This window comes from Lithobates pipiens, unplaced genomic scaffold (assembly GCF_037356315.1).
Source record: "Lithobates pipiens isolate NorthernLeopardFrog02 unplaced genomic scaffold, aLitPip1_a1.2 Scaffold_8, whole genome shotgun sequence".
NCBI lineage: Eukaryota > Metazoa > Chordata > Amphibia > Anura > Ranidae > Lithobates > Lithobates pipiens.
Window position 1 is genome coordinate 5,520,974 of NW_027507903.1, and position 26,769 is coordinate 5,547,742.

A 26,769-nucleotide genomic window follows, 5' to 3' on the forward strand; every position below is an offset into this window, starting at 1 on the left:
TTGTCATCGTATTGGACTTTATAGCGGGATCTTAGTATTATTGCCTGGACTTTAATGCAATATTCATTGAGGTTTTTCTTGTTTTGTATGTTATTGCGGCGCTGCACTCTAAGCCCTTGTACACACGGTCGGAGATTCCCGACGGAATCTGTCCGATCGGACCGCTTTGTCGGATATTCCGACTGTGTGTGGTCTGCATCGGACTGTTTCCGTCGGAGTATCTGACGGACCAGGTTTTCCAACTTGTTGGTAAAATTTTCCGACAAAATGCTCCGATCGGACATACTCCGATCATGTGTAGAGAATTCCGATCGGACAAAGTGCCACGCATGCTCAGATCAAATTCCTACACCAAAGCTATTGGCTACTAGCCTGAACGTAGTCCCGTCGTAATGAAATAACGTCATCGCGTTCTGAACGATCGTGTGTCCGACCGTGTGTATACAACAGTTTCGGACAAAATCCGACGGATTTGGTTGTCGGAATCTCCGACCGTGTGTACAAGGGCTTAGTTTGCACATATGCAGAAGGAATGATTATTAATGCCGCGTACACACGATCGAATTGCAGTGCGCCGCACAATTCGATCGTGTGTGGGTTACAGCGGACTTTTTCATCGTAAAGTCCAGCGGATTTAGAAAGTAGTTTTGACTCAAAATTTGTCCGCCGGACTTGGCTTTCAGCGGACAATGCGTTCGTCAGTATGCTAGTCCCGCGGACTAAGAATGACGCATGCTCAGAAGCAAGTACGAGACGAAAGCTATTGGCGACTGGCTATTGAACTTCCTTTTTCTAGTCCCGTCGTACGTGCTGTACGTCATCGCGTTAGAAATCGCCAGACTTTCGGAGTGTCCGTGTGTGGCCAAGTCTGTTCGTTATAAAGTCCGGCGGATTGTTTGCCGGACCAAGTCCACCGGACAATACGATCGTGTGTACACTGCACAGCCTACACTTGGACAGTCAAGCTATGTATGAACAAACCGCTGAGTAACAATGAGCGCCTAAAGCTGAAGTCCTGGTATTATTTTTATTGCATACTTGCTCCAGCTTAGCACGATGTAAGTATGTACTGTGCAGTGCATCCGGAAAGTATTCACAGCGCTTCACTTTTTCCACATTTTGTTATGTTACAGCCTTACTCCAAAATGGATTAACCACTTCAATACCAGGCACTTAAACACCTTCCTGCCCAGACCAATTTTGAGCTTTCAGCGCTGTCGCACTTTGAATGACAATTGCGCAGTCATGCTACACTGTACCCAAATTAAATTTTTTATCATTTTTTCCCACACATAGAGCTTTCTTTTGGTGGTATTTGATCACCTCTGCGGTTTTTATTTTTTGCGCTACAAATAAAAAAATACCGAAAATTTTGAAAAAAAAATTTTTTTTTGTTTCAGTTTCAAAACTTTGTAAATAAGTACGTTTTCTCCTTCACTGATGGGCACTGATGGGGCTACACTCATGGGCACTGATAAGGCGGCACTGATGGGCACCAATGATGTGGCACCAATGAAGTGGCACTGATGAGGTGGCATTGATGGACACTGATATGTGGCACTGATAGGCGGCACTGATAGGCGGCACGGATGGGCGACACGGATGGGCAACATGGATGGACACTGATAGGTGGCACAAATTGGCACTGATAGCTGGCACGGATTGGCATGGATGGGCGGCACAGATGGGCATGGATAGGCGGCACAGATGGGCATGGGTGGGCACTGATAGGCGGCACAGGTGGGCACTGATAGGCGGCACAGGTGGGCACTAATAGGTGGCACAGGTGGGCACTCATAGGCGGCACAGGTGGGCACTCATAGGCGGCATTGGTGTTATACTGTACTAATGGATGCCAATCAGTGCCAAACAATAATGCATGCCAATCAGTGATGCCCATTGTGGGCACTGATTGGCATCCATTATGGGCACTGATTGGCATCCATTGTGCTGACTGGCATCCCTGGTGGTCTAGAGAGGATTACCTTTTCCCTGGTGGTTTGGTGGCATCCCTGGTGGTCCAGTGTGGGCATCCTCGGGGGGGCTGTGCTGATAATCGATCAGCACAGACCCCCCCTGTCAGAGGAGCAGCCGATCAGCTCTCCTCTACTCGCGTCTGACAGACGCGAGTGAGGAAAAGCCGATCACCGGCTCTTCCTGTTTGCACTGTGATTAGCCGTGATTGGACACGGCTGATCACGTAGTAAAGAGTCTCCGTCGGAGACTCTTTACCGAGATCGTAGTTGCCGGGTGTCAGACTGACACCCCGCAACAACGATCGCCGCGATGCGTGCCCCCGGGGGCGCGCAGCGGCTCATAATCCTGAGGACGTCATATGACGTCCGATCAGGATTATGAAACCACTTTGCCACCGTCAATTGCCTATAGGGCGGGCGGCAAGTGGTTAAATTCATTATTTTCCTCAAATTCTACAAACAATCCCCCATAATGACAACATGAAAGAAGTTTGTTTGAAATCTTTGCAAATTTATAAAAAATAAAACAATCCCATGTACATAAGTATTCACAGCCTTTGCTCAATACTTTGGTGAAGCACCTTTGGCACAAGCTCGGCACACCTATTTTTGGGCAGTTTCTCCCATTCTTATTTGCAGGACCTCTCAAGCTCCATTAGGTTGGATGGGGAGCGTCGGTGCACAGCAATTTTCAGATCCCTCCAGAGTTTCGACGGCCGTCGCAGCCACCCCCTATTCATGCATCCGGCAACTTTCAGGACACCAGACGCATAAATTGCAGCAGCCGTGTTTTTTTTTTTTTAACACCTGATTGGAGCCAGAGGCTCTAATAGGCTTCAAAATAGGGTGGGCTCGGGTCACAGAGAATGGGCTCCGATCCCACCTAGCTGTGTTACAACAGCGAATGAATATTTGCTGTTGAAACACTGATCCTCAATCCGGCCCACCAGAAGCGGGTGCAAAACCTGTTTTTCCGATTGGCCGAAAAGAGAAGACTCCCGATTGAAGAGGAGGTAGGAAGCAAAGGCTGCCGCCGCTTTTGCCGTTATGACCCATGGGGAGCAGGAGAGCGGGAGGCCAGACAGTGGTAGATGGCCCAGTAACGCGAGAGACCGACAACAGGTCCACTTGAATGGATTTTATTTGCAAACTTAGATAATGAACAGTCTCTTAAATTGGGATCAGAGGGTTGGAAAGGAAATTCAGGTACTCTTAGTGTCAAAGTCAAAATGTTGAATGCTTACTTTTACTTACTCCATCCAGAGAATAGCCATTCGCAACTGGATGAACACTCAGGTTGGATAGTCCCTCTCTCACAAGGCCCAGCAGCCAACAAGGTGCTTTACTAAGGAACAAGTCTCTGCCACAGACATTGTTGTAAAAAACATAGGGAAACTAAGCTTGAAAACACTCGTAGGATACCTGGATCTTTCAGCCAGCTTGGCGATATCCACAAGACCGGATTCTCTCGGGTACTTCAGCCCTTCCAGGCTCTTACTAAGAAACCAACCCGTACGTGGTCTTCTTCTAAAGAGTCCTCCCCTGGAATGCTTGAAGTCACTGGGTCTCTCCCAAACCGGAGACAGCACCCAACCACCTCAGAATCCTTCTTTCGTTTCCCTGCCTCGGGCTAGCCAGCCCCGAGACATCAAAATCATGTAGATCCGCCCCCCAGGCCATAGCCTTTCTGGGGGCTGGTCAGCTGGACCAGGACCATGAAGTCAGTACATCATTCTGGACCGGCACCCCTGAACCAAGTGACGCCCGCATCTTAAATACCCTCTCCCAGAAAGCACAGTGAGAGCGCCACTCCCACTGGGCGGGCTCCGAGAGAGAGTAACTTAAGCACCTAACCAGACCATAGTTCCATGCCTGCCAGAAGAGACAGTGCCCCCCTGTGGCCAGGCTGAACATCTCACAGTCCAGTCAGACTGATGCTGAAGTCTAAATTTAGACAATTGTACCCAAACCAAACTGCAGTTTAGGCATAACTTTAACTTTGAAAAACGCATAGCGCGTGCTCTTCAGGAGCCGCCGCTACATGTCCATGCCATTTTCATCTGTTTTATGTTAAATCAAAATATAAAAGCCAAGACTGATTTTTATTAAATATGGAATAAACACGGTACCTGGGAAATTTGACAAGATATGGGACCCACGGCTTACCACTCTTGGCATGCCCACTCATGGATCATAGACACGTGTTGACAGGGGGTGTTGACTGCTGGACCCCAGTGTGCCACTAACTGGTTCTTGCATTTCCCTGGTTGTATCACTGCAACAAATATCCCGATCTCACGTAATACCCCAATAATTCTGCGGAAATAGGATACACTGTTTGGATTGTTTGACATGTCACTCTAACTTCGAAAAAAAAATATTTGGAAGTCTGTAATGTTGGATGAAGCACCTTTAGGTAAAGGTTGATTTATAAAAAGAAAACACATGGAACAATAATTAATGCCAATTACTTTTGTACGTTTTAAGATATTTCATAGAAAATTGTGGGCTCGTCTTTTTATTTTTTTATTTTTTTGGCGGAAGGGTACCAACAAATTCGGCCATGGCTGTAGGTCTCTGTTCTGCACATATTTTCCTTTAGTCTTTACCTCTCTGTAGATGCTTTTCTTGACCAACCTATAGCAATTTTCTTTGATTTAATGGAAATAAAATATAATTGACATCACGGAAAAAAAAAAAAAAACACAAATGAGCAGAAGTCTAAAGAAAAGCTAATTAAATTGGGCAATTGCTTGAGGTTGGTATGCCTGTCTAGGATCCCAAGGCTTTTTGGCTTTGTATCTTACCAAGGACACTGTCTGCAGTATGCTCTCCCAGGGCCGTCTTTAATATTGATTGGACCCTGGGCAAAACTTTTCTTGGGCCCCCCCCCCCCATGCAGTTTTGCTCTCCACCTGCTCCGAGACAGGCATGTACTGGCCATCGAGACTACCGGGAGTTTCCCAGTGGGCTGATGGCTCAGTTGGCCACTCTGATGTAAGGGGGCTGGTGATGGGACACTCTGATGTAAGGGGGCTGCTGATGGGACACTCTGATGTAAGGGGGCTGCTGATGGGACACTCTGATGTAAGGGGGCTGGTGATGGGACACTCTGATGTAAGGGGGCTGGTGATGGGACACTCTGATGTAAGGGAGCTGGTGATGGGACACTCTGATGTAAGGGGGGTGGTGATGAGACACTCTGATGTAAGGGGGGTGGTGATGAGACACTCTGATGTAAGGGGATGCTGATGGGACACTCTGATGTAAGGGGGCTGCTGATGGGACACTCTGATGTAAGGGGGTGCTGATGGGACACTCTGATGTAAGGGGGCTGCTCATGGGACACTCTGATGTAAGGGGGCTGCTGATGGGACACTCTGATGTAAGGGGGCTGGTGATGGGACACTCTGATGTAAGGGAGCTGGTGATGGGACACTCTGATGTAAGGGGGGTGGTGATGAGACACTCTGATGTAAGGGGGGTGGTGATGAGACACTCTGATGTAAGGGGATGCTGATGGGACACTCTGATGTAAGGGGGCTGCTGATGGGACACTCTGATGTAAGGGGGTGCTGATGGGACACTCTGATGTAAGGGGGCTGCTGATGGAACACTCTGATGCAAGGGGGCTGCTGATGGAACACTCTGATGTAAGGGGGCTGCTCATGGGACACTCTGATGTAAGGGGGCTGCTCATGGGACACTCTGATGTAAGGGGGCTGGTAATGGGACACTCTGATGTAAGGGGGCTGGTAATGGGACACTCTGATGTAAGGGGTGCTGATGGAACACTCTGATATAAGGGGGCTGCTCATGGGACACTCTGATGTAAGGGGGCTGGTAATGGGACACTCTGATGTAAGGGGGCTGGTAATGGGACACTCTGATGTAAGGGGGCTGGTAATGGGACACTCTGATGTAAGGGGTGCTGATGGAACACTCTGATATAAGGGGGCTTCTCATGGGACACTCTGATGTAAGGGGGCTGGTGATGGGACACTCTGATGTAAGGGGGCTGGTGATGGGACACTCTGATGTAAGGGGGCTGCTGATGGAACACTCTGATATAAGGGGGCTGCTGATGGGACACTCTGATATAAGGGGGCTGCTCATGGGACACTCTGATATAAGGGGGCTGGTGATGGGACACTCTGATGTAAGGGGGCTGGTGATGGGACACTCTGATGTAAGGGGGCTGGTGATGGGACACTCTGATGTAAGGGGGCTGGTGATGGGACACTCTGATGTAAGGGGGCTGGTAATGGGACACTCTGATGTAAGGGGTGCTGATGGGACACTCTGATGTAAGGGGGCTGGTAATGGGACACTCTGATGTAAGGGGTGCTGATGGGACACTCAAAATGTAAGTGGGCCTGTCTGGATGAAGTCCAGGGCCAAACTTCTGTCCCAGTCCAGCCCTGCTCCGAGACATACAATAAATAGCAGCTAGACTCAAAATCAGTTTACAGAATCACATCAGGCAGCTATTGCAATTGGTTGCCAGAGGTTACAGTGTATCATTACCGCTCACTGACTGGTTGCTAGAGGTTAAAGCACATGATTTCTGCTTGTTGATTGGTTGCTAGAGATAACTGTGGATATGAAATCAGGGGGCATGATATATATATATCAATGCCGCCGCTATTTACATATGAATGGCGGTAATTTACATGTAAACACAGGGTCTGCAGTCATCTGTACACAGCAATAGAGCAGAGCTGGGCAGCATTAGTAGCAGCACTTCACACTGAGATATCGGGGCACAGCACAGGATTAAAACCTCAAGGGACAAAGGAATTTAAACCGGGATAGTTGGAAAATATGAGGCAGCTGCTTTAGGCCCCACAACAATGACAGGGCCCAGGGCAACTGCCCCTTTTGCCCTGCCTTAAAAATGGCCCTGTGCTCTCCCAAGTTATAGGGGGTTTTATCCAGTTTCCCCTCTATACTAGGTGGGTTGCTTGGTGCCTGACTGGCCTTGGAGTGTGTACATATGTTTTAGGGACCTTCCATTGTGAGCTCCTCCAGGGCAAAGGGAACCAATGTGAATGGTTCTGTACACTTTGAAAAGCCCTGTGTAAGGCCGCGTACACACGCGGGGACTGTTCGCCCAACTTTGTCCGTCAAACAGTTTCGGCAAACAGTCCGCTCAAAATTAGCATGGACAGACATGGCCACACACGACGTACGAACAGTTTGCTGAAACCGTGCGCGATGACGTGAACGGCACGTACGACGGGACGAAAAATACGACGTCCTATACACTGCATTATAACTTTCGGCGTGTAAAGCCTTTCTGAGCATGCGCGGAACTTAGTTTGACGAACAAGCCTACACACGAGCGGACTGTTCGCTGAAACAAGGTTTCAGCGGACAGTTTTTCGGAAATTCCGAAAAACCTTGTTCAGCGGACTGTTCGCCGAAACTGTCCGCTGAAAGCCCACACACGAGCGGACTGTTCAGCGGACAAAGTTGGGCGAACAGTCCCCGCGTGTGTACGCGGCCTAAAATGTAAGGCAAATATAAACATATAAAATAAAAGTAGGTATTTGCACATTTTTAATAGAGCACAAGTAAATCATTATTGGGAGCAAAGCTTCTTAACTGGCAATAACGAATAGCCATACACATATATAAAATGCATGACTTTTTATGAATAGCCTGGTGCCTCTTGGTACCATGTTTCCCCCCGAAAATAAATAAATGGGTTATATTAATTTTGGTAACTAAAGACATAGTAGGGCTTATTTTCGGGGTAGGTCTTATCATGAAATGTGCTGTCTTCTCTCCCCCTCTCCCTCCCTGCCTGTCAGGAATCCCCAGTGGAGCCGAGTAAAAGTGGTTGTAAAATCCTAGAATCCACTCTATTACAGTATTATATAATGTAAACTACAGAGAGGGGGGGGGGCTGAGATTCCCCCGCTGACAGCTGGGAGAAGAGGAGGAGAGCAGCGGGAGATTGGCGCTGTACCAAAGGTATTTGGCACAGTTAGATTACAGAAACATACACAATTTACATTATATAATACTGTAATAAAGTGGATTCTAGGATTTTACAACCACTTTAAACTAGGGCTTATTTTCAGGGTAGGGCTTATATTGCAGCCCTCCCTGAAAATCACAGTAGGTCTTATTTTCAGGGGAGGTCTTATTTTCGGGTAAACAATACATAGAAAATGAATTTATTTACTACTCCTGTGTTGCGGTGTTTGACCTATGTACAGTGACTACAGCAGCCATTCTTAACCATGATTCCTCTAGAAGCTACTAGGGGTTCCTTGAGCTGTGGCTGATTGACCCTTCATTTGATTGCGTCTGCATAGTTCAGGTGCCAATGCCACATGGCAAAGTCAGTAGCATGACACCAGTCATTTTTGTTAGCTATCTGCAAGTGTGATTGTCAAGATCAGAGGTCAAGGGCCAGAGACCGGTAGCTACAGCAATAGAGGCACTCCCACTAACCAGCAGGATAGGTATACAAGCAGGGCTCACCTGAAGTGTTGGGTCTAAGCACTAACTAGGGTCGCCACCTTTTCTTCAAGCCAAACCCGAACACTTTAGTGGCCTGGAACACCTTTGGGTGCCCCAGGGAGATTATTGATGCGGCGGTGTGCATAGCGTGCCACAGCAAACAGTGGGTGTGGCTAAATTGCTCTCGCTGACATCATTGCCTTGCTCCCCAGTGATGTCGTACCTGCCCCCAGACAGCCACCCACAGCTCCCGGACGGCAGCACATTTGTGTGTGACTATCTTGGTTACTTGGGGAGCCACAGCCCAGTCTGAATAATGTGTCTGGGTTTCAGTCTGCCTGAAACCCGGACACATGATTCAAAACCCAGACTGTCCGAGTGAATCCCGGACAGGTGACAACCCTAGCACTAACCAATGTTCACCAGAGCTCCCGATGGTAGAGATTTGTTTTTTTCTGCATGTTAGTACCAGGTTGTGGTCCTCAGGATCAACCCACCTGGAGGTGAGCAAACTGGGGTCCAGTAGCAGATATAGCAGATTAGGATCAAGCAGAAGCTTAGTCTGTAAACAACCCATAGGTTGGTAAAAAGTGGTTGCAGGTAGGGATCAAGCATAAGCATAATTGAGGAACAAGCCAAAGGTTGGTAGTGAAGATAAGGATAGCAGCAAGAGTGACAAGAGTGAAATATGGGCTGCAGAGAGCACAATAATCTGGCAAACAGGAAGTGCAAAAGCGAGGCTTAAAGAGGGATTCCACCAAAAAAAAAATATTAAAAGCCAGCAGCTATAAATACTACAGCTGCTGACTTTTATTTAATGGACACTCACCTGTCCCGGGGCCCAGCGATGCCGGCAGCCGAGGCCGATCGATCGCTCGGCTCTCGGCTGCTGCCGCCACCATTCTAGGTGAGGGAATCAGGAAGTGAAGCGAATCGGCTTCACTTCCCGGTTCCCTACTGCGCATGCGCGAGTCGCGCCGCGCAATAGGAAATCTCCGCGCTGTCACTGGGACCCGTGTGTGTCCCAGCAGACAGCGTGGCAGGGCAGGAAATGGCGTAGACTCCCACGGGAGTCTATGCCCGAAAGTGGGTGTAAATACCTGTCTTTGACAGGTATCTCCACCCCCCTCCCCCCTGAAAGGTGTCAATTGTGACACCGGAGGGGGGGGGGATCCGATCAGCGGAGGTTCCACTTTAGGGTGGAACCCCGCTTTAAATAGGAAGTTCATGGGAGGAGCAAAGAGTTCAAGGTTCACCAGAAACAAGACAAAAGACACAAGGCAAGGTTGTATAAGTAATCAGGCAGGGAGCTGTCCAGCATCTCAGGTGGATCCGCAATAAGAGATATTGACAGACACAGCAGAAGTTGCAGGTTCAGATCCAGGTCCTGACAGTGATATACTGGCCACCACTGTAAGGGCTGCAGTTTTTCCCACTGATCTCTCAATGAATTGGTTTTAGTAGGAGTTCTCTGAGACCTGAAAATTATTTAAAGGGGTTTTATTGGTTGTAAAAAGGTTGAGAAAGGTTGGTGTACAGCAAGGGTGCCCAATCTTTTGAAGGGGCGAGGGCCACTTAGGCGACTTGTTAACCGATCGCAGGCCACAATAATAAGCAGAGCAGACGGATGATAGGTCCGTGCAGAGTGGACACAGACCACTCTACTCTATGGGTCCTCCGATCCGCCCTGACGGAAGGGGATTGATCCCCTTTTGTTTGTTTTTTGCGAATCAGATTGGAGGTAGGCGGGTATAAAAGGATACAAATCCGTTTACATCTGCCGTTGCATAGAGGTGAATGGAGGGTCCGATTGAGTCGGACTGATTGTGTGAAAGGGGCCTTTCACACTAATGCAGCGCGGTGCACCTGTGTCTTTCCTGCGGGTTAGCTACACTTTGCCCTAGACTTCTGTTATAGCCTACAGGTGTGGTGCACTTTCTGAAAGCTCACCAAACCCGCAGGTAATAACAGAAGTCTATGCCTCAGTGCAGTGCAGGTAACCTGAAGGTGCACTGCACCTGCGGATCAGTTTGAAAGCAGCCCAGATATGCCCATATATACACTGCACTTTTAGTAATAAACTGACCTTTAATAACAGTCTATCATTCAGGTATCGCTTGCTGTTGCTGTCCCTGGCAGAGTGCATTTGGTATCACTGTGCCTGTGGCAAGAGATGGCGCTATACAGGAAACATTAGGCTTGTGCAATTCGTTTCGTAACTAATCGAAATTCGGCCGAATTTTGCATCTTTCGGACATTCCGATGCATCCGAATGTCCGAATAAAAAAATAACGAATAACAACGAATACCAAAGAAATATAACAAATGAATTCGAATGAATTCGACATGATTCGGTAATTCTTTAAAGATCTAATGAAACAAAAGGTCAGCTCAAAGTAAATCTTATAGTCCTATCAGCTAAGTAATTTTGTGCCGGGGGATGGATTACTGGCAAAGTGCATTCCTGAGAACTGACTGAGAAGGGTGTTGTATTGTATTTGAGCCGAGGAGAAGAGACGTTGTCATTGTGTGTGACAATAGATTCAATAAACAAACGACTTTCCAAACTATGAATCATTATGACGAATATATATACATACATAAATAGCGAATTTCAACGAATACGAACGAATGAATTCGACACTCTATACGAATAATAACGAATTATCCGAAAACGTATTAACGTAACATAACGAATATAACAGAACGAAATGATGTATTTTACGAATGACAACGAACCGAAACTAAACGGAATTTTCCGTTGTGCACAAGTCTAGGAAACATCAGCTTATACAGCTCTGCTCCACAGCTGCTTGCTTTGCCGGCTTCATTAACAACACAGAAGCTCTGGGATGGCGGGCCTGCAACCCATGATCTGGGCTTGCCAATCTGCCATCCCACAGAAGGAGGTCGCGGGCCACATCAGAGTGCTCCGCGGGGCCACTGGTTGGGCACCCCTGGTCTACAGCTTCTCCTGGTGGTGCTCCCATAATGAGCACCAGGCTTTCTGTATGCAATCATGAATTGCTGTTGAAAGGGAAAACTGTATCATGCCCACATCCCTAATAATTTTTTGCCCAGGCTTTCTTTTACCGCTGTTAATGAGCATTCGTTATGGTAGCAGTGTGGGGGGGGGGGGGGTGCATTTCTTGCATATTTTTACCACTTACTGGCATGCACTTTCTAAGAACATGGATTCCTCTTAAAGCGGGAGTCCGCCGGGAGTCCGCCGTTTTTTTTTTTTAAAAGCCAGCAGCTACAAATACTGCAGCTGCTGACTTTTAAAATAATGACACTTACCCGCCCAGCGCCCGCGATGTCGGCATCCGAAGCCGATCTCTCGATCATCTCTCGGGTGCTGCCGCCGCCATCTTGGGTATGGCAATCAGGAAGTGGAGCCTTTCGGCTTCATTTCCCGGTTCCCTACTGCGCATGCGCGAGTCGCACTGCGCAATAAGGATGGTCCCCGCTGCCTCTGGGATCCGTGTGTTTCCCAGCAGGCAGCGGGGGACCTTCGGAAAGGGGCGTACCTTCTGCAGAATCTACGCCGGAAGTGGGTGCAGATACCTGTACTGTACAGGTACCTGCACCCCCCTCCCCCCTCAAAGGTGGCAATTGTGGCGCCGGAGGGGGGGGAGGGTTCCAATGAGCGAAAGCTCCACTTTAGGATGGACCTCCGCTTTAATAAGTGATATATTGTCATGTGTGATGGGAAAATGAACATTATGACCAACGCTTTTAAAGAGGAAGTAAACCCTGATGAGTTTACTTCCTCTTTCATTCCCTGCAAAGGTAAAGCATAATGGGCTACTATGCATCGCATCGCATCGCATAGTATTCCATTATGTGTCACTTACCTGACACAGGAGCCAGCGAAGTCACCGCTGTCCCCTGTAGTCCGGCGCATCCATCTTCTCAGTGGGGTCTCGCAGCTCCGCCGCTGTCATTCGGCGAAGCCGCGGTGACGTCACTCCCACGCATGCGCACGGGAACCGACACGCGTGGCATCTCCATCGTTGAAGATGCTGCGCTCAGTGCGCCTGTGCGCCGCTGTCTACGGCGCATGCGCCGTAGACATCGGTGCCTGTCTTCGGGCAAATATCTCCTAAACCGTATAGGTTTAGGAGATATTTTTTGGACCTACAGGTAAGCCTTAATCTAGGCTTACCTGTAGGTCAAAGTGGTTTGTAAGGGTTTACAACCACTTTAATATTCCCACTTCTACATTTCTGTTTTTTAATGCTTGGGCGTTCTTCTGCTTGTGTACTGTATGGAGCATTTTTGTATTAGCATGTTTGTGTTTTTACTTTTAATGCTGCTCAGAATATGTTTTGACTGATATAATTGTAAAAGTGACTTGGGCACTTTGTACCCTTTAGGTATCAAATACAATGTGACCATTGATGAGCGCAGATACACCCCCCGTGCTGTGATTGATGACATCGGAGGAGATAAACACTTCATTGAAACCATCAGAGCCAAAAGTGGGCATAATCAGTGCCAGCAGCTCAATTTCCACGTTCTGGTGGGTATCTCTTTTTAAATTAATTAACTGACATTATTCAACATTTTTGTTCATTACAATACATTAACGTGGCTGTCTGGAGATGTCATAGCTAAGGCAGTTGCCTTTGTCTACTGGAAGACCTGTTTCGTGGACCTCACCTATACTTTGGATAGGTTTCGGGTTTGTAGACACCTCAGTTTGTAGGTCAAGTTCTATAAATGGTTTCTGCATTTGCTTATGTCTCATTAATCCTTTCTGTTGATATTAGTACTACACCACCAGAGAAATTGTAGAATATTTTTTAGGTGCTCCAAACCCCTGAGCAAGCCTAAATCCCTAACAAACAATTGTTGTGATATCCCTTTAAATATATAAACTAATAATACACTGTGGTTAATTAAATGAACATATAAAAAAAAAATCAGTGTGATCAAAATAAAACCAGATGGCAAAAAATTTAAAGTGCAAGTCCCCCTGAAGGCGGGGACCTGAAGAAAGCCCGTGGTGCATGTGCCCCTGGAGTGGCAGTCCTGTGAGTGAGGGTCACTTCGAGTTGTGGCACCAAGATCACTGCACCACCACACTTTTTTTTACATCTGCCCCTTTGGGCCGAGCCTTTTGCCAAGGACCAGGAGAATTTTTTATTCCTGGCTAAAGGGCCAGCCATTGTTTTGCACAGTGGCACCTTTGCACCTTCTCCACTTTCCTTCCCTCCACTTTTATTTGTGTGTTTTGTCGTTTTTTTGTCACTTTCTCTTTTTTTTGGTTGGATGTACACTTTGTTTCATGTTAGAGTAGGGTGTAGGTCCTCAGGTCTGCCCTGAAAGTCTTGTGAGGGGGTGGGCATGGCCTCAGTGACAGCTGGTGCTCAAAATTTTTAGGGGGGGCACAAGCAAACTAAAAAATTCTGAAAAAAAAACATCAATTGCAGCCACACTGCGCCCATCATATGCAGTCACTGTGCCTCATAAAGTACAGCCACTGTGCCCGCAATTGCAGCCTCTGTGCCCATTATATGCAGCCTGTGCCCATCATACAGCCTCTGTGCCCATCATATGCAGCCTCAGTGGCCATCTTATGCAGTCTGTGCCTGTGATATGCAGCATGTGCCCGTCATATGCAGCTTCTGCCCATCATATGCAGCCTGTACCCGTCATATGCAGCTTCTGCCAAGCATATGCAGCCTGTGCCCATCTTATGCAGCCTGTGCCCAACATATACAGCCACTGTGACCACCCCTCCCGCTCACCCCCATCAGACCGTCACTTACCCCACCTGGGTGATGGCGGCGAGCTGGGGGATGGGCAGGTGACGGCTCCTGCATCCCGTGCATCTCCTCCTCCATTCCAGGCTGTTGTGTCCTCTCCTGTGTCAGCAGCAGTGGCGGTGGAGGAGTCCGATCCCCCAGCTTCCTCCCCTATGTGTCTCTTCCGCCAAAGCTTTTGCCAATCGGGAAACAGGTCTCACTGACCTGCCTCCTGATTGGCGGGGAGGCACTGTGGTGTAAAAATAGCGAAAATGTATTTGCTATGGTCCCACAACAGGGTGGGATCAGGGCGCACTCTCTGCGCCCCTAGCCCACCCTTTTTTGAAGCCTAACACCCCCGCCCACGCTGCCATAGGAGTCCATGCGTCCTGAAAGAGGCCGGGCACATGGATCGGGAGGCGGTGGCAGGGATTAGGTGGCCTTCTGGCTTAAAAGTCCTATTTTACATATGAATCAAATTTCTCAAATAAAGCTGAATCGCTGACATAGGACAAACAGTAAAACTACACACTCCACACCCCTGTTGGCTTCCAATGATTCCACCATAACAGTGCTGAAGCCTCTTACCAGCTGCGTAGGATCTCTAGGTGGTAGGAGATCAAATATCACTTTTAACCACTTAAGGACCGAGCCTCTTTTTGAGATTTGTTGTTTACAAGTTAAAAACAGTTTTTTTTTGCTAGGAAACTACTTAGAACCCCCAAACAGTATACATTTTTCTAACACCTTACAATAACAATACTTTCTGACACACCGTATTTGCGCAGCGGTCTTACAAGCGCACTTTTTTTGGAAAAAATAAACTTTTTTTTAATTAAAAAATAAAACAACAGTAAAGTTAGCCCAATTTTTTTTTAGATTGTGAAAGATAATTTTATGCCGAGTAAATTGATACCCAACTTGTCACGCTTCAAAATTGCGGCCGTTCTTGGAATGGCGACAAACTTTTACCCTTAAAAATCTCCATAGGCGGCGTTTTTAAAAATTCTACAGGTTGCATGTTTTGAATTACAGAGGAGGTCTAGGGTTAGAATTATTGCTCTCGCTCTACCGATCGCGGTGATACCTCACACCGTTTTCATATGTGGGCGCTACTCATGTATGCGTTCACTTCTGCACGCAAGCTAGGCGGGATGGGGCACATTTAAAAATGATTTATTTATTTTTTCTTATTTATTTTACCTTTTATTTTTACACTGTTCTTTAAAAAAAAATGGTGTCACTTTTATTCTTATTACAAGGAAGATAAACATCCCTTGTAATAGAAAAAAAAAGCATGACAGGACCTCTTACATATGAGATCTGGGGTCAAAAAGACCTCACATCTCACATTTACACTAAAATGCAATAAAAAAATAAAAATAAAAATGTTGTCATTTAAAAAAAATAAAAAAAATGGACGTCACTTCCGCCCTGCAAAGTTATGGAGACAGGTGGGGGCCATCTTCCGCTCACTCGTCTCCATACCCAGCAAGAGGAAACATCCAATCGTCTCCACCGCTGCCGATTTATCCGGTAAGCGGTGTAGGGCACTGGAGCACGGCGGGAGGGGGGGCCCCTCTCCCGCTGCCGATAAAAGTGATCTTGCAGAGATTCCACCGCAGAGACCACTCTTATCGTAAGAAGATTGAGGATACCGGGGGTTATGGCAGCTAGCTGCTGCCATAACAACAATATTCCTCTTCAAAGTTAGGGTGTGTATCGGCGTGTGGCGGTCCGTAAGTGGTTAAGAAAAATGGTAGCCAAGGCCTCCAGAAGCTCCCCTGCTCGATTCCTCACATCCAGAAACAGCACAAGGTATGAATGAAACAGGAAATATCCATAGGGTAAAACTGTATGTGCCAATATAATTTATTCACACACTCAAATAACTGAGAGACAAAGCCTCAGTTCCCAAAAAGCTGCGGTCATTCCTCTTGCCTGCGTGATGACGCCACGGACCAGACCCTTCCCAACGCATTTTGTCAGTAAACAGACGTCAAGAAAAGAGGGCTGAATCCAAGCCTAAATCCTTGGCCCTCTCAACTCAGCTATTCCTAGCATTTCTTATTTCCCCGAATATCTTACCCTTTATCTAAATGTTCTTTAACCTTTTACCACCCCTAGGATACAATAGTCTCTACAATAGTCTCTACAATAGTCTCTACAATAGTCTCTACAATAGTCTCTGGCATAGGTGGACTTATCCCCAAGGTTTTCTTCCTTCAAACATGTTGCAGGCACATGAAAATAATTGTTTATGTACCAGAAACATAGGGGGTTGATTTACTAAACCTGGAGAGTGCAAAATCTGATGCAGCTGTGCAAAGTAGCCTTTCAGCTTCCAGGTATTTGTTTGTCAAAATGTAACTGAACAAGCTGAAGTCAGAAGCTGATTGGCTTCCATGCACAGCTGCACCAGATTCTGAGTGCTCCAGTTTTCGTAAATCTCCCCATAGTGTTCCCATCTTCCTTTTTGACATGACAACACAGTTCTGAATTCCAAAGCACGTGGTGTCAGCCCTGCCTACACTATTTCTGATTTATAACAAAGAGCACAGACCTCTCCTTATATCTTTTTCCTTTCCTTATATATATATATATATATATATATATATATATAACTCTTCTTTGTGCACAGAAAGAGAGCACAGAAAGTTATGAGCTTTGCACTACTGGAACAGATTTAGCAAAGCACCATTAATGGTATATTTGGCAGACCAAAGTGAGCAAATAGCAAGTTCACTGTTTCCATAACCTCAAAAACTAAAGGTATCATGTGAACTGCTGGGCCCATACTTACCTTATCAGACCAATACTTATCTAGCCAATAGATTTGTTTACAATAATGACCCCTAAAAATACATATGCCCACATACAGTGCCTTGAAAAAGTATTCATACCCCTTGAAATTTTCTGCATTTTGTCATGTTACAACCAAAAATGTAAATGTATTTTATTGGGATTTTATGTGACACAAAAGCACAAAATGGCACATAATTGTGAAGTGAAATGGTTTTTCACATTTTTTACAAATAAATATGTGAAATATACAACATGTATTTGTATTCAGCCCCCTTTACTCTGATACCCCTAACTAAGATCTAGTGGAACCAATTGCCTTCAGAAGTCACTTAATTAGTAAATAAAGTCCCCCTGTGTGTCATTTAATCTCAGTATAAATACAGCTGTTCTGTGAAGCCCTTTGTTACAGAACCTTTGTGAACAAACGGCATCGTGAAGGCCAAGGACACACCGGACAGGTCAGGGATAAAGCTGTGGAGAAGTATAAAGCAGGGTTAGGTGATAAAGAAATATCCCAAGCTTTGAACATCTCACGCACGGAGCTCTGTTCAATCCATCATCGGAAAATGGAAAGAGTATGGCACAACTGCAAACCTACCAAGACATGGCCGTCCACCTAAACTGACCGGGCCGGGCAAGGAGATCATTCATCAGAGAGGCAGCCAGGAGGCCCATGGTAACTCTGGAGAAGCTGCAGAGATCCACAGCTCAGGGGGGAGAATCTGTATACAGGACAACTATTAGTCGTGCGCTCCACAAATCTGCCCTTTATGGAAGAGTGACAAGAAGAAAGACATTGGTGAAAGAAAGTCATAAGAAGTTCTGTTTGCAGTTTGTGAGAAGCCATGTGGGGGACACAGCAAACATGTGGAAGAAGGTGCTCTGGTCAGATGAGACCAAAATTGAACTTTTTGCCCTAAAAGCAAAACGCTATGTGTGGGGGAAACTAAACACTGCACATCACCCTGAACACACCATCCCCACCGTGAAACATGGTGGTGGCAGCATCATGTTTTGGGATGCTTTTCCTCAGCAGGGACAAGGAAGCTGGTCAGAGTTGATGGGGAGATGGATGGAGCCAAATACAGGACAATCTTAGAAGAAAACCTGTTAGAGTCCGCAAAAGACTTGAGACCGGGGCGGAGGTTCACCTTCCAGCAGGACAACGACCCGAAACATCCAGCCAGAGCTACAATGGAATGGTTTAGATCAAAGCATATTCATGTGTTAGAATGGCCCAGTCACAGTCCAGACCTAAATCCAATTGAGAATCTGTAACAAGACTTGAAAATTGCTGTTCACAGACGCTCTCCATCCAATCTGACAGAGCTTGAGATATTTTGCAAAGAAGAAGAATGGGCAGAAATGTCCCTCTCTAGATGTGCAAAGCTGGTAGAGACACCCCCAAAAAGACTTGCAGCTGTAATTGCAGAGAAAAGGGGTTCTACAAAGTATTTACTCCGGGGGGCGCCATATAAATGCCCCCCACACTTTTCATATATTTATTTGTAAAACAGTTTGAAAACCATCTATTCCTTCCACCTCACAATTATGTGCCACTTTGTGTTGGTCTATCACATAAAATCCCAATAAAATACATTTACGTTTTTGGTTGTAACATGACAAAATGTGGGAAATTTCAAGGGGTATGAATACTTTTTCAAGGCACTGTATGGCATAGGGTCATCACCATCCGAAACTTTCTCTGAGTTCATTATCTCCACCAAAATGATGGATTCATATATCTTCAAATGTTCTTAAATCACAGATCTAGTTAATTTCAAGATACAATAACTCCATTTGTGGATGTGTGCATCCATATATGTCTATGTTATAACCTGGTCGTCAGAAGGCAGGGGATAGGTATGATCTGATGTCACACACTGCACAGCATAGAGCCGAGAGCTGGGTGTAATCTGAGACCTGAGTGAAGGGAATGGACACACCCCACCTCTACCTAATCCCATAGGAAAACATGCACAGCTGAGGCTGTCAAATCACAGGCTGTGTGCTGGAGATCCCGACCCTCCTGGTTTCATTTCATAGGTTTGCAACCACTTTGAGGATGGCTTAAAGCGGAGTTCCGCCTAATTTTTTTTTTTTACATCAGCAGCTACAAATACTGTAGCTACTGACTTTTAAAATAAGGGCACTTACCTGTCCATGGCGCCTGAGATGTCGGCACCCGAAGCCGGCCCATCCCTCGGCTGTCGGGTGGAGGCACCGCCATCTTCAGTCAGGGAATCAGAAAGTGAAGCCTTGCGGCTTCACTTCCTGGTTCCCTACTGTGCATGCGCGACTCACGCTGCGCAATCCCACTGGTCCCTGCTGTTCTGGGACCTGTGCGTCTCCCAGAAGACAACGGAGGGCGGAGAAGGCGCCGAAAGTAGCATAAATACCCACGGGTGGCTTGGCTATCTATGCCTGAAAGTGGGAGCAAAATACCTGTATTAGACTGGTATCTGCTCCCCCCTCCCCACTGAAAGGTGCCAAATGTGACACCGGAGGGCGGGGAGGATTTCCGAAAAGCGGAAGTTCAATTTTTCCACTAAGATAGCGTATTACACTTAGATGTAAGATATCATATTTCCTTATTTATACTGTATACATGTTCCTTCTCCTTTCTAGGACACAGCGGACTACGTGAAGCCAATCACCTTTTCTTTGGAGTATGAGTTGGCATTTCCTGACCAGGGACCAGTACTAGAGGAAGGATGGTCAACAACTCTCAAAGCATCTGTAAGTGCCGAACAAAATAACGAATGTGTTGAAAGCAAACCATTTATTTATAGGTCTGAATCTATAAGCCCTTGTACACACGGTCGGACATTCCGACAACCAAATCCGTCTGATTTTGTCCGAAACTGTTGCATACACGCGGTCGGACAAAGTTGTCAGAAAATCCGATCAAACATAACGTGATGACGTTATTTCGTTACGATGGGACTACGTTCAGGCTAGTAGCCAATAGCTTTGGTGTAGGAATTTGATCTGAGCATGCGTGGCACTTTGTCCGATCGGAATTCTCTACACATGATCGGACAAAGTCCGATCGGATCATGTTGTCAGAAAATTTTATAGCCCAGCTGGAAAACTTGGTCCGTCGGATATTCCGACGGAAACAGTCCGATGAAGCCCACACACAGTCGGATTATCCGACAACACGGTCCTATCGAACATTGTCCATCGGAATGTCCGACCGTGTGTACAAGGGCTAAGAGTTCACGTTTTTGGGAATATGTTTAACTATGTCTTCTAAACAACGTTTCTAGGTTGGGGGCGGCGAGGTGCAGAGACCGTTAGACCCCTTTCACACTGGAGGCGTTTTTCAGGCGCTTTACAGGCACTATTTTTAGTGCTAAAACCCTCATCTGCAATCCCAGTGTGAAAACCCGAGTGCGTTCATACTGGGGGCGCTGCGCTGGCAGGACGTCAAAAAAAGTCCCGCAAGCAGCTTCTTTGAGGCGTTTTAGGTGCGGTGTATACACGGCTGCTAAAGCTCCCCCCTGCTCATTGAAATCAATGGGCAGCGCCGCCGAAGCGGGCATTTTAACCCTTTATCCGGCCGCTAGCGGGGGGTAGAAAGCACCCAAAAAGCGCCGCAAAAATTACGGTAAAGTGCCGCTAAAACTAGCGGCACTATACCGCTGACGCCTGGGCGCTGGCAGTGTGAAAGAGCAGTAATTCACACAGGCGGGTGCAATAGAGCTTGTATTGAAGGAATACAGCAATAGTTCAAAATAAGCGCGGTGGGACAAAATAGACAAAATAAGCCCAGTCAGGCACTCTCACCGCTCAGTAGAGTAAAAAGGTAAATTCCAGATGGAATCACAGTGTCTGAAGAGAGGGGACACAAGGCGGCCATCTGGTCCCATCGGGAGTCAATAAGGAGATAAGGAGATGAGGCCCTATGCTTACCCTTTTCTGGAACCTTTTCCTGGCACTTATACTGTTCCTCACAGATGGGGTACCTGTCCCTACTCTGTTCATTCAGCAAAACACGCCAAAACCTGAAAGCCAGGGCCTTAAATAGGCTCTGCCTGATCCAAGATGTCTGCTTGAGTCACATGGGGCATCAGCATCCAATAGGATAGCTTCTCCAGTGACCCAAGAAACCATAGAGGAACCTTGTTCCTCCTGACTTACTCTCCAGCAACAGTGCCACTACGCACGAGCGCCACCTGCTGTGGAGAAAACAGACTGCACCTGCCTACAAATTGATCAAAGTCTATTTGTCAGCATCTATTAACTTGATACCACAGTCAATAACAGTCAACGTGGTTGTCATATGGACAATTCTATTCATTCCAAAATCAAATGTTAAAAGCAACATGAATTTTGAAGTACTTTCAAACGATATTTATCAAGGATTTGATGGTTATTATTGAATGTCCTGTGAGAATTTTCACACAAACGTTCCTACGAAAATCTAGCGTAAAACTCCCATGCATCAGTTTTACCTGCAGGTAAGCCTATAATTAGTCTTGAAAATTTGGGTATTACTGCGCTAACCCCAAATACTCTAAAACAAGCAGCTGCATAAAAATTTGAAAAACATAAAAGGATCAAAAAGTGGTAAGGATGTAGCGCTAACCAATATAAACAAATATAATAATATAAGTGAAGCGATCAGAAATAATAGAGATAAATTCTGAAAGAAAAACACACACACACACACATATACATATACATATATATATATATATATATATATATATATATATATATATATATATATATATATATATATATATATATATACATACATAAAGTGACATGTGCAATGTAGGAAAATCCGATCTGGAAAAATATTTTTTACAAAAATATAAAAAATAAATATATTAGGCTGGAACAGACCAAAAAAACACAAAAACCCTAGAAGATAATACATCAAAAAGTGAAAAGAGTATGATACTGTCCGACATAAACAATATAAGTAGGAGCCTGAAAGTCCAACACCAAATGATGGAAAATCCAAGGCAAAAAATACTGAACACTGTCCGGTGTAGAGAACATCAAAGACGGTGCATCATCAAATGAGAAGAGAGATGAAAGATGTTCTTACCAGAACGGGTGGACTCAAATGTCGGCGACATAGAGTCATACAGGCATGGTGCCCCAAACGGCAGATGTAAGGAACTCCAAGAGGTCCGGGACCACCGGACTGGAACCCAGGGACGATGGTAGATGACCTCCAGACCGACCTCCAATCAAGAAAAAGCGTTAAGGCTGGATCTCGATGGTAGGATCAACTGGACAGCAGAACCGCCTTCATCCGGATGATACGTGGAGAAAGAAGTGGCTTCCACATAGTGTAGGTCAAAAATTGTAATTTATTTCTAAAAACCAGCATACAGCGATGAAAAGTGATCACAAACTAAAAGTACAGGGCAGTGTGGAAAGCGATAAGCCTAGCCCTACGCGTTTCAACCAATGGGTCTTCAACAGGGTCTGTTCCAGCGTAATATATTTATTTTTTATATTTTTGTAAAAAATATTTTTCCAGATCGGACTTTCCTATAATTAGTCTTACATTTATAGGTACTGTAAATATCTCCTAAATGTGTGCCGTTTAGTAGATATTTACTGTACATGTAGCCAGTGAGGTCACCGGCGCATGCGCTCTGAAGGAATGGAATAACCGGACTCCAGTCACTCACACAGCCGGAGTCCACGAACCCGGAAAGGCAGACCGGGTGAAGATGGAAACTCTTTCATCGGTGACAGTGCGCCGCTTGAGGGCTTCATTCGAAAGTAAGTTCCACATAATGTGCTAGTATGCGATGCCTACTAGCACATTATGACTTTGCCTTTGCAGGGTTAAAAAAAAAGAAAAAACAAGATCCAGCATTTTACTACTGCTTTAATTCTGCACTGCTCTATCCGATACTAATGATGTATAGCATAGCATACAATGATGTCACCTCTTGGCTGAGCACTGATGTTCGGAGTTATTCTGCTGAGTACGCTCTTCCAGCCATAGACATCAGGGAGTGGTTAGCAGGCTCTGGGAATGTACATCACATTCTCCATTACAAAGCCAATTTGCATAATATGTCTCTGGGTTTTGTGTGTTTTTAAATGTTTTAATGGTCATCCCACCCAAAACTGATCACTTAATTACGGATTAATGCTGGCTGATAATGAATCACCATTTAAAGTCCTCAAGGACTCCAAGTAACGAGATCTTTGCACTTAATGACTTCTCCATCCCCGCCAAAGCCATTAATATCAATTTTTTTCTCTTCCCGTTGAACTTTTTCATTTGGATACTTATGCCGCGTACACACGGTCGGAATTTTGGTTAGAAAAAGCTCTGATGGTTTTTCTGATGGAATTTCGACAGGATTTCGCTCAAGCTGTCTTGCATACACACGGTCACACCAAATTCCGACCCTCAAGGACGCGGTGATGTACATTGCGTACGCCGGGACTAGAAAAAGGAAGTTCAATAGCTAGTAGCCAATAGCTTCCATCTCGTAGTTGAATCTGAGCACGCGTGAGTTTTTGCGCGTCGGAATTGCATACACACGATCAGAATTTCCGTCTGAAAAAATTGAGAACATGCTCTTAAATTTTTGCTGGAGGGAATTCGGCCAGCTAAATTCCGATGGAGCATAACACACGGTCGCATTTTCCGAAGAAAAGCTCTCAACGGTCTTTTGCTGGCCGAAATTCCAATCGTGTGTACGCGGCATTAGCCTGAATCCACTTTTCAATACTTGCCTGTTCTTCCCCTTTCATTGAATCCCCTTCCAACTTTCCAGATCTGCAATCCAAAGCTGGTCCTCTTCCAAGCTGAATGACACCCAGCATCATTCAACCCACGCCCTGTGGGTGAAGGGTGTCAGGAAGAGGCTGGAGAGCCTCACCCTGGGACCTTATGCTCACAGTACAATGAGGCAAAGAACAGCATTGGCATCATGTCAGGTACACTCTCTGTATCATTAAGGACCTTCAAGCACCAGAGAATGGGCCAAGGGGACCCTGCAAGCCTCCTGACTGAAATAAAGACTTGTAGCGCTCACTCCCATAGTAGCTTCTGGATTTGTTGGGTCTTTAGCTTGCACGGCCAAGCAACAGAAATTTTCACACTTTCTTCACAGGCTTGATAAACAGTCTAGGGGGTTTGAGACTGTCATAAGGGGAAGGGGACAAGGGAAAGGTTGGGACTTTGTATGAAGCATGTCTAGGGGGTTTGGTTTTGTTTATCTGGGGGATAACTTGGATACGAAATAGGAATGCATTGGATGCCCGGAACTGAAGAACTTGAATAAACTTATGAGGACTTGCTAATGCCTCTTACTTCAAATGTGCTGTCCACCCGTGGGAGTGATGGTGCAGCTAAGATAGCAACAAAAAAGGTTATGCAGGTGCTGCTCCTTTCAGGAATGTCAAAGCACCTGTCTATTGCTGTTCCAAGCTAGAGCTATGGGGTTGCTTCTAGCTGCTTTGCACTGGCTCTAAGCTGTCTCCTAGTCCTGGACATGTAAAGTATTGCAGACTTACTGTCCCCTCATTACAGGCTTGGGGTACGTTGAAATGGAAGTTACTCACTTAGTCCCTTTAAGTGGTTCCTGGAATCCAAGAGGCTGCTGTATGGGCATGCTGCTATACAGGCTGGGTCTTACTTTCAGGATGACTTCAGCTAAGCCTATCTGAGGCTGGTAATGTGAGGCTTGCAGCTGCTCCTTCTCTCTTCCTCTAGTTCTCGTTCTCCTGTCCTACCTCCTGCTCAGGGACAGAGCCCCCAGCACATGGGTCCCCCCAGACAACTGGACCCTGTACTCTTTACCCTTGACTGCCAGGCTTCTGACTATTAATGGGTTGTCCCCCCACCTACTGAGCCTATTTATGGGTTGTCCCCCCACCTACTGAGCCTATTTATGGGTTGTCCCCCCACCTACTGAGCCTATTTATGGGTTGTCCCCCCACCTAGTGAGCCTATTTATGGGTTGTTCCGACACCTACTGAGCCTATTTATGGGTTGTTCTGACACTTACTGAGCCTATTTATGGGTTGTTCCGACACCTACTGAGCCTATTTATGGGTTTTCCCCCACCTACTGAGCCTATTTATAGGTTGTTCCTCCCCACCTACTAAGCTTATTTATGGATTGTTCCCCCACCTACTGAGCCTATTTATGGGTTGTTCCCCCACCTACTGAGCCTATTTATGGGTTGTCCCCCCCACCTACTAAGCCTATTTATGGGTTGTCCCCCCACCTACTGAGCCTATTTATGGGTTGTTCTGACACCTACTGAGCCTATTTATGGGTTGTTCCGACACCTACTGAGCCTATTTATGTGTTTTCCCCCACCTACTGAGCCTATTTATAGGTTGTTCCTCCCCACCTACTAAGCTTATTTATGGATTGTTCCCCCACCTACTGAGCCTATTTATGGGTTGTTCCCCCACCTACTGAGCCTATTTATGGGTTGTTCCCCCTGCCTACTGAGCCTATTTATGGGTTGTTTCCTCACCTACTGAGCCTATTTATGGATTGTTCCCCCACCTACTGAGCCTATTTATGTATTGTTCCCCCACCTACTGAGCCTATTTATGGGTTGTTCCCCCACCTACTGAGCCTATTTATGGGTTGTTCCCCCTGCCTACTGAGCCTATTTATGGGTTGTTTCCTCACCTACTGAGCCTATTTATGGATAGTTCCCCCACCTACTGAGCCTATTTATGAGTTGTTCCCCCACCTACTGAGCCTATTTATGGGTTGTTCCCCCACCTACTGAGCCTATTTATGGATTGTTCCCCCACCTACTGAGCCTATTTATGTATTGTTCCCCCACCTACTAAGCCTATTTATGGGTTGTTTCCCCACCTACTGAGCCTATTTATGGGTTGTTCCCCCCACCTACTGAGCCTATTTATGGGTTGTTCCCCCACCTACTGAGCTTATTTATGAGTTGTTCCCCCCACCTACTGAGCCTATTTATGGGTTTCCCCCCACCTACTGAGCCTATTTATGGGTTTTCCCCCACCTACTGAGCCTATTTATAGGTTGTTCCTCCCCACCTACTAAGCTTATTTATGGATTGTTCCCCCACCTACTGAGCCTATTTATGGGTTGTCCCCCCACCTACTGAGCCTATTTATGGGTTGTTCCGACACCTACTGAGCCTATTTATGGGTTGTTCCGACACCTACTGAGCCTATTTATGGGTTGTTCCCCCACGTACTGAGCCTATTTATGTATTGTTCCCCCACGTACTGAGCCTATTTATGTATTGTTCCCCCACCTACTGAGCCTATTTATGGGTTGTTCCCCCACCTACTGAGCCTATTTATGGGTTGTTCCCCCACCTACTGAGCCTATTTATGGGTTGTTCCCCCACCTACTGAGCCTATTTATGGGTTGTTCCCCCTGCCTACTGAGCCTATTTATGGATTGTTCCCCCACCTACTGAGCCTATTTATGAGTTGTTCCCCCCACCTACTGAGCCTATTTATGGGTTGTTCCCCCACCTACTGAGCCTGTTTATGGGTTGTTCCCCCACCTACTGAGCCTATTTATGGGTTGTTCCCCCACCTACTGAGCCTATTTATGGGTTGTTCCCCCCACCTACTGAGCCTATTTATGGGTTGTTCCCCCACCTACTGAGCCTATTTATGGGTTGTCCCCCCACCTACTGAGCCTATTTATGGGTTGTTCCCCCCACCTACTGAGCCTATTTATGGGTTGTCCCCCCACCTACTGAGCCTATTTATGGGTTGTTCCCCCCACCTGTTGAGCCTATTTTATTAAC

At 46.3% G+C, this 26,769-nt stretch overlaps 1 protein-coding gene across 1 annotated transcript in view; it reads left to right on the top strand.

The window, feature by feature from the left end:
- LOC143964481 (integrin alpha-11-like) overlaps positions 1-26,769 on the top strand; it is a 268,377-nt gene that overhangs the window by 214,982 nt on the left and 26,626 nt on the right. The window contains exons 17-18 of the mRNA XM_077474255.1: positions 12,830-12,975; positions 19,637-19,747. Coding sequence (XP_077330381.1) covers positions 12,830-12,975; positions 19,637-19,747 — 257 coding nt within the window. The remainder of the gene's footprint in view (positions 1-12,829; positions 12,976-19,636; positions 19,748-26,769) is intronic.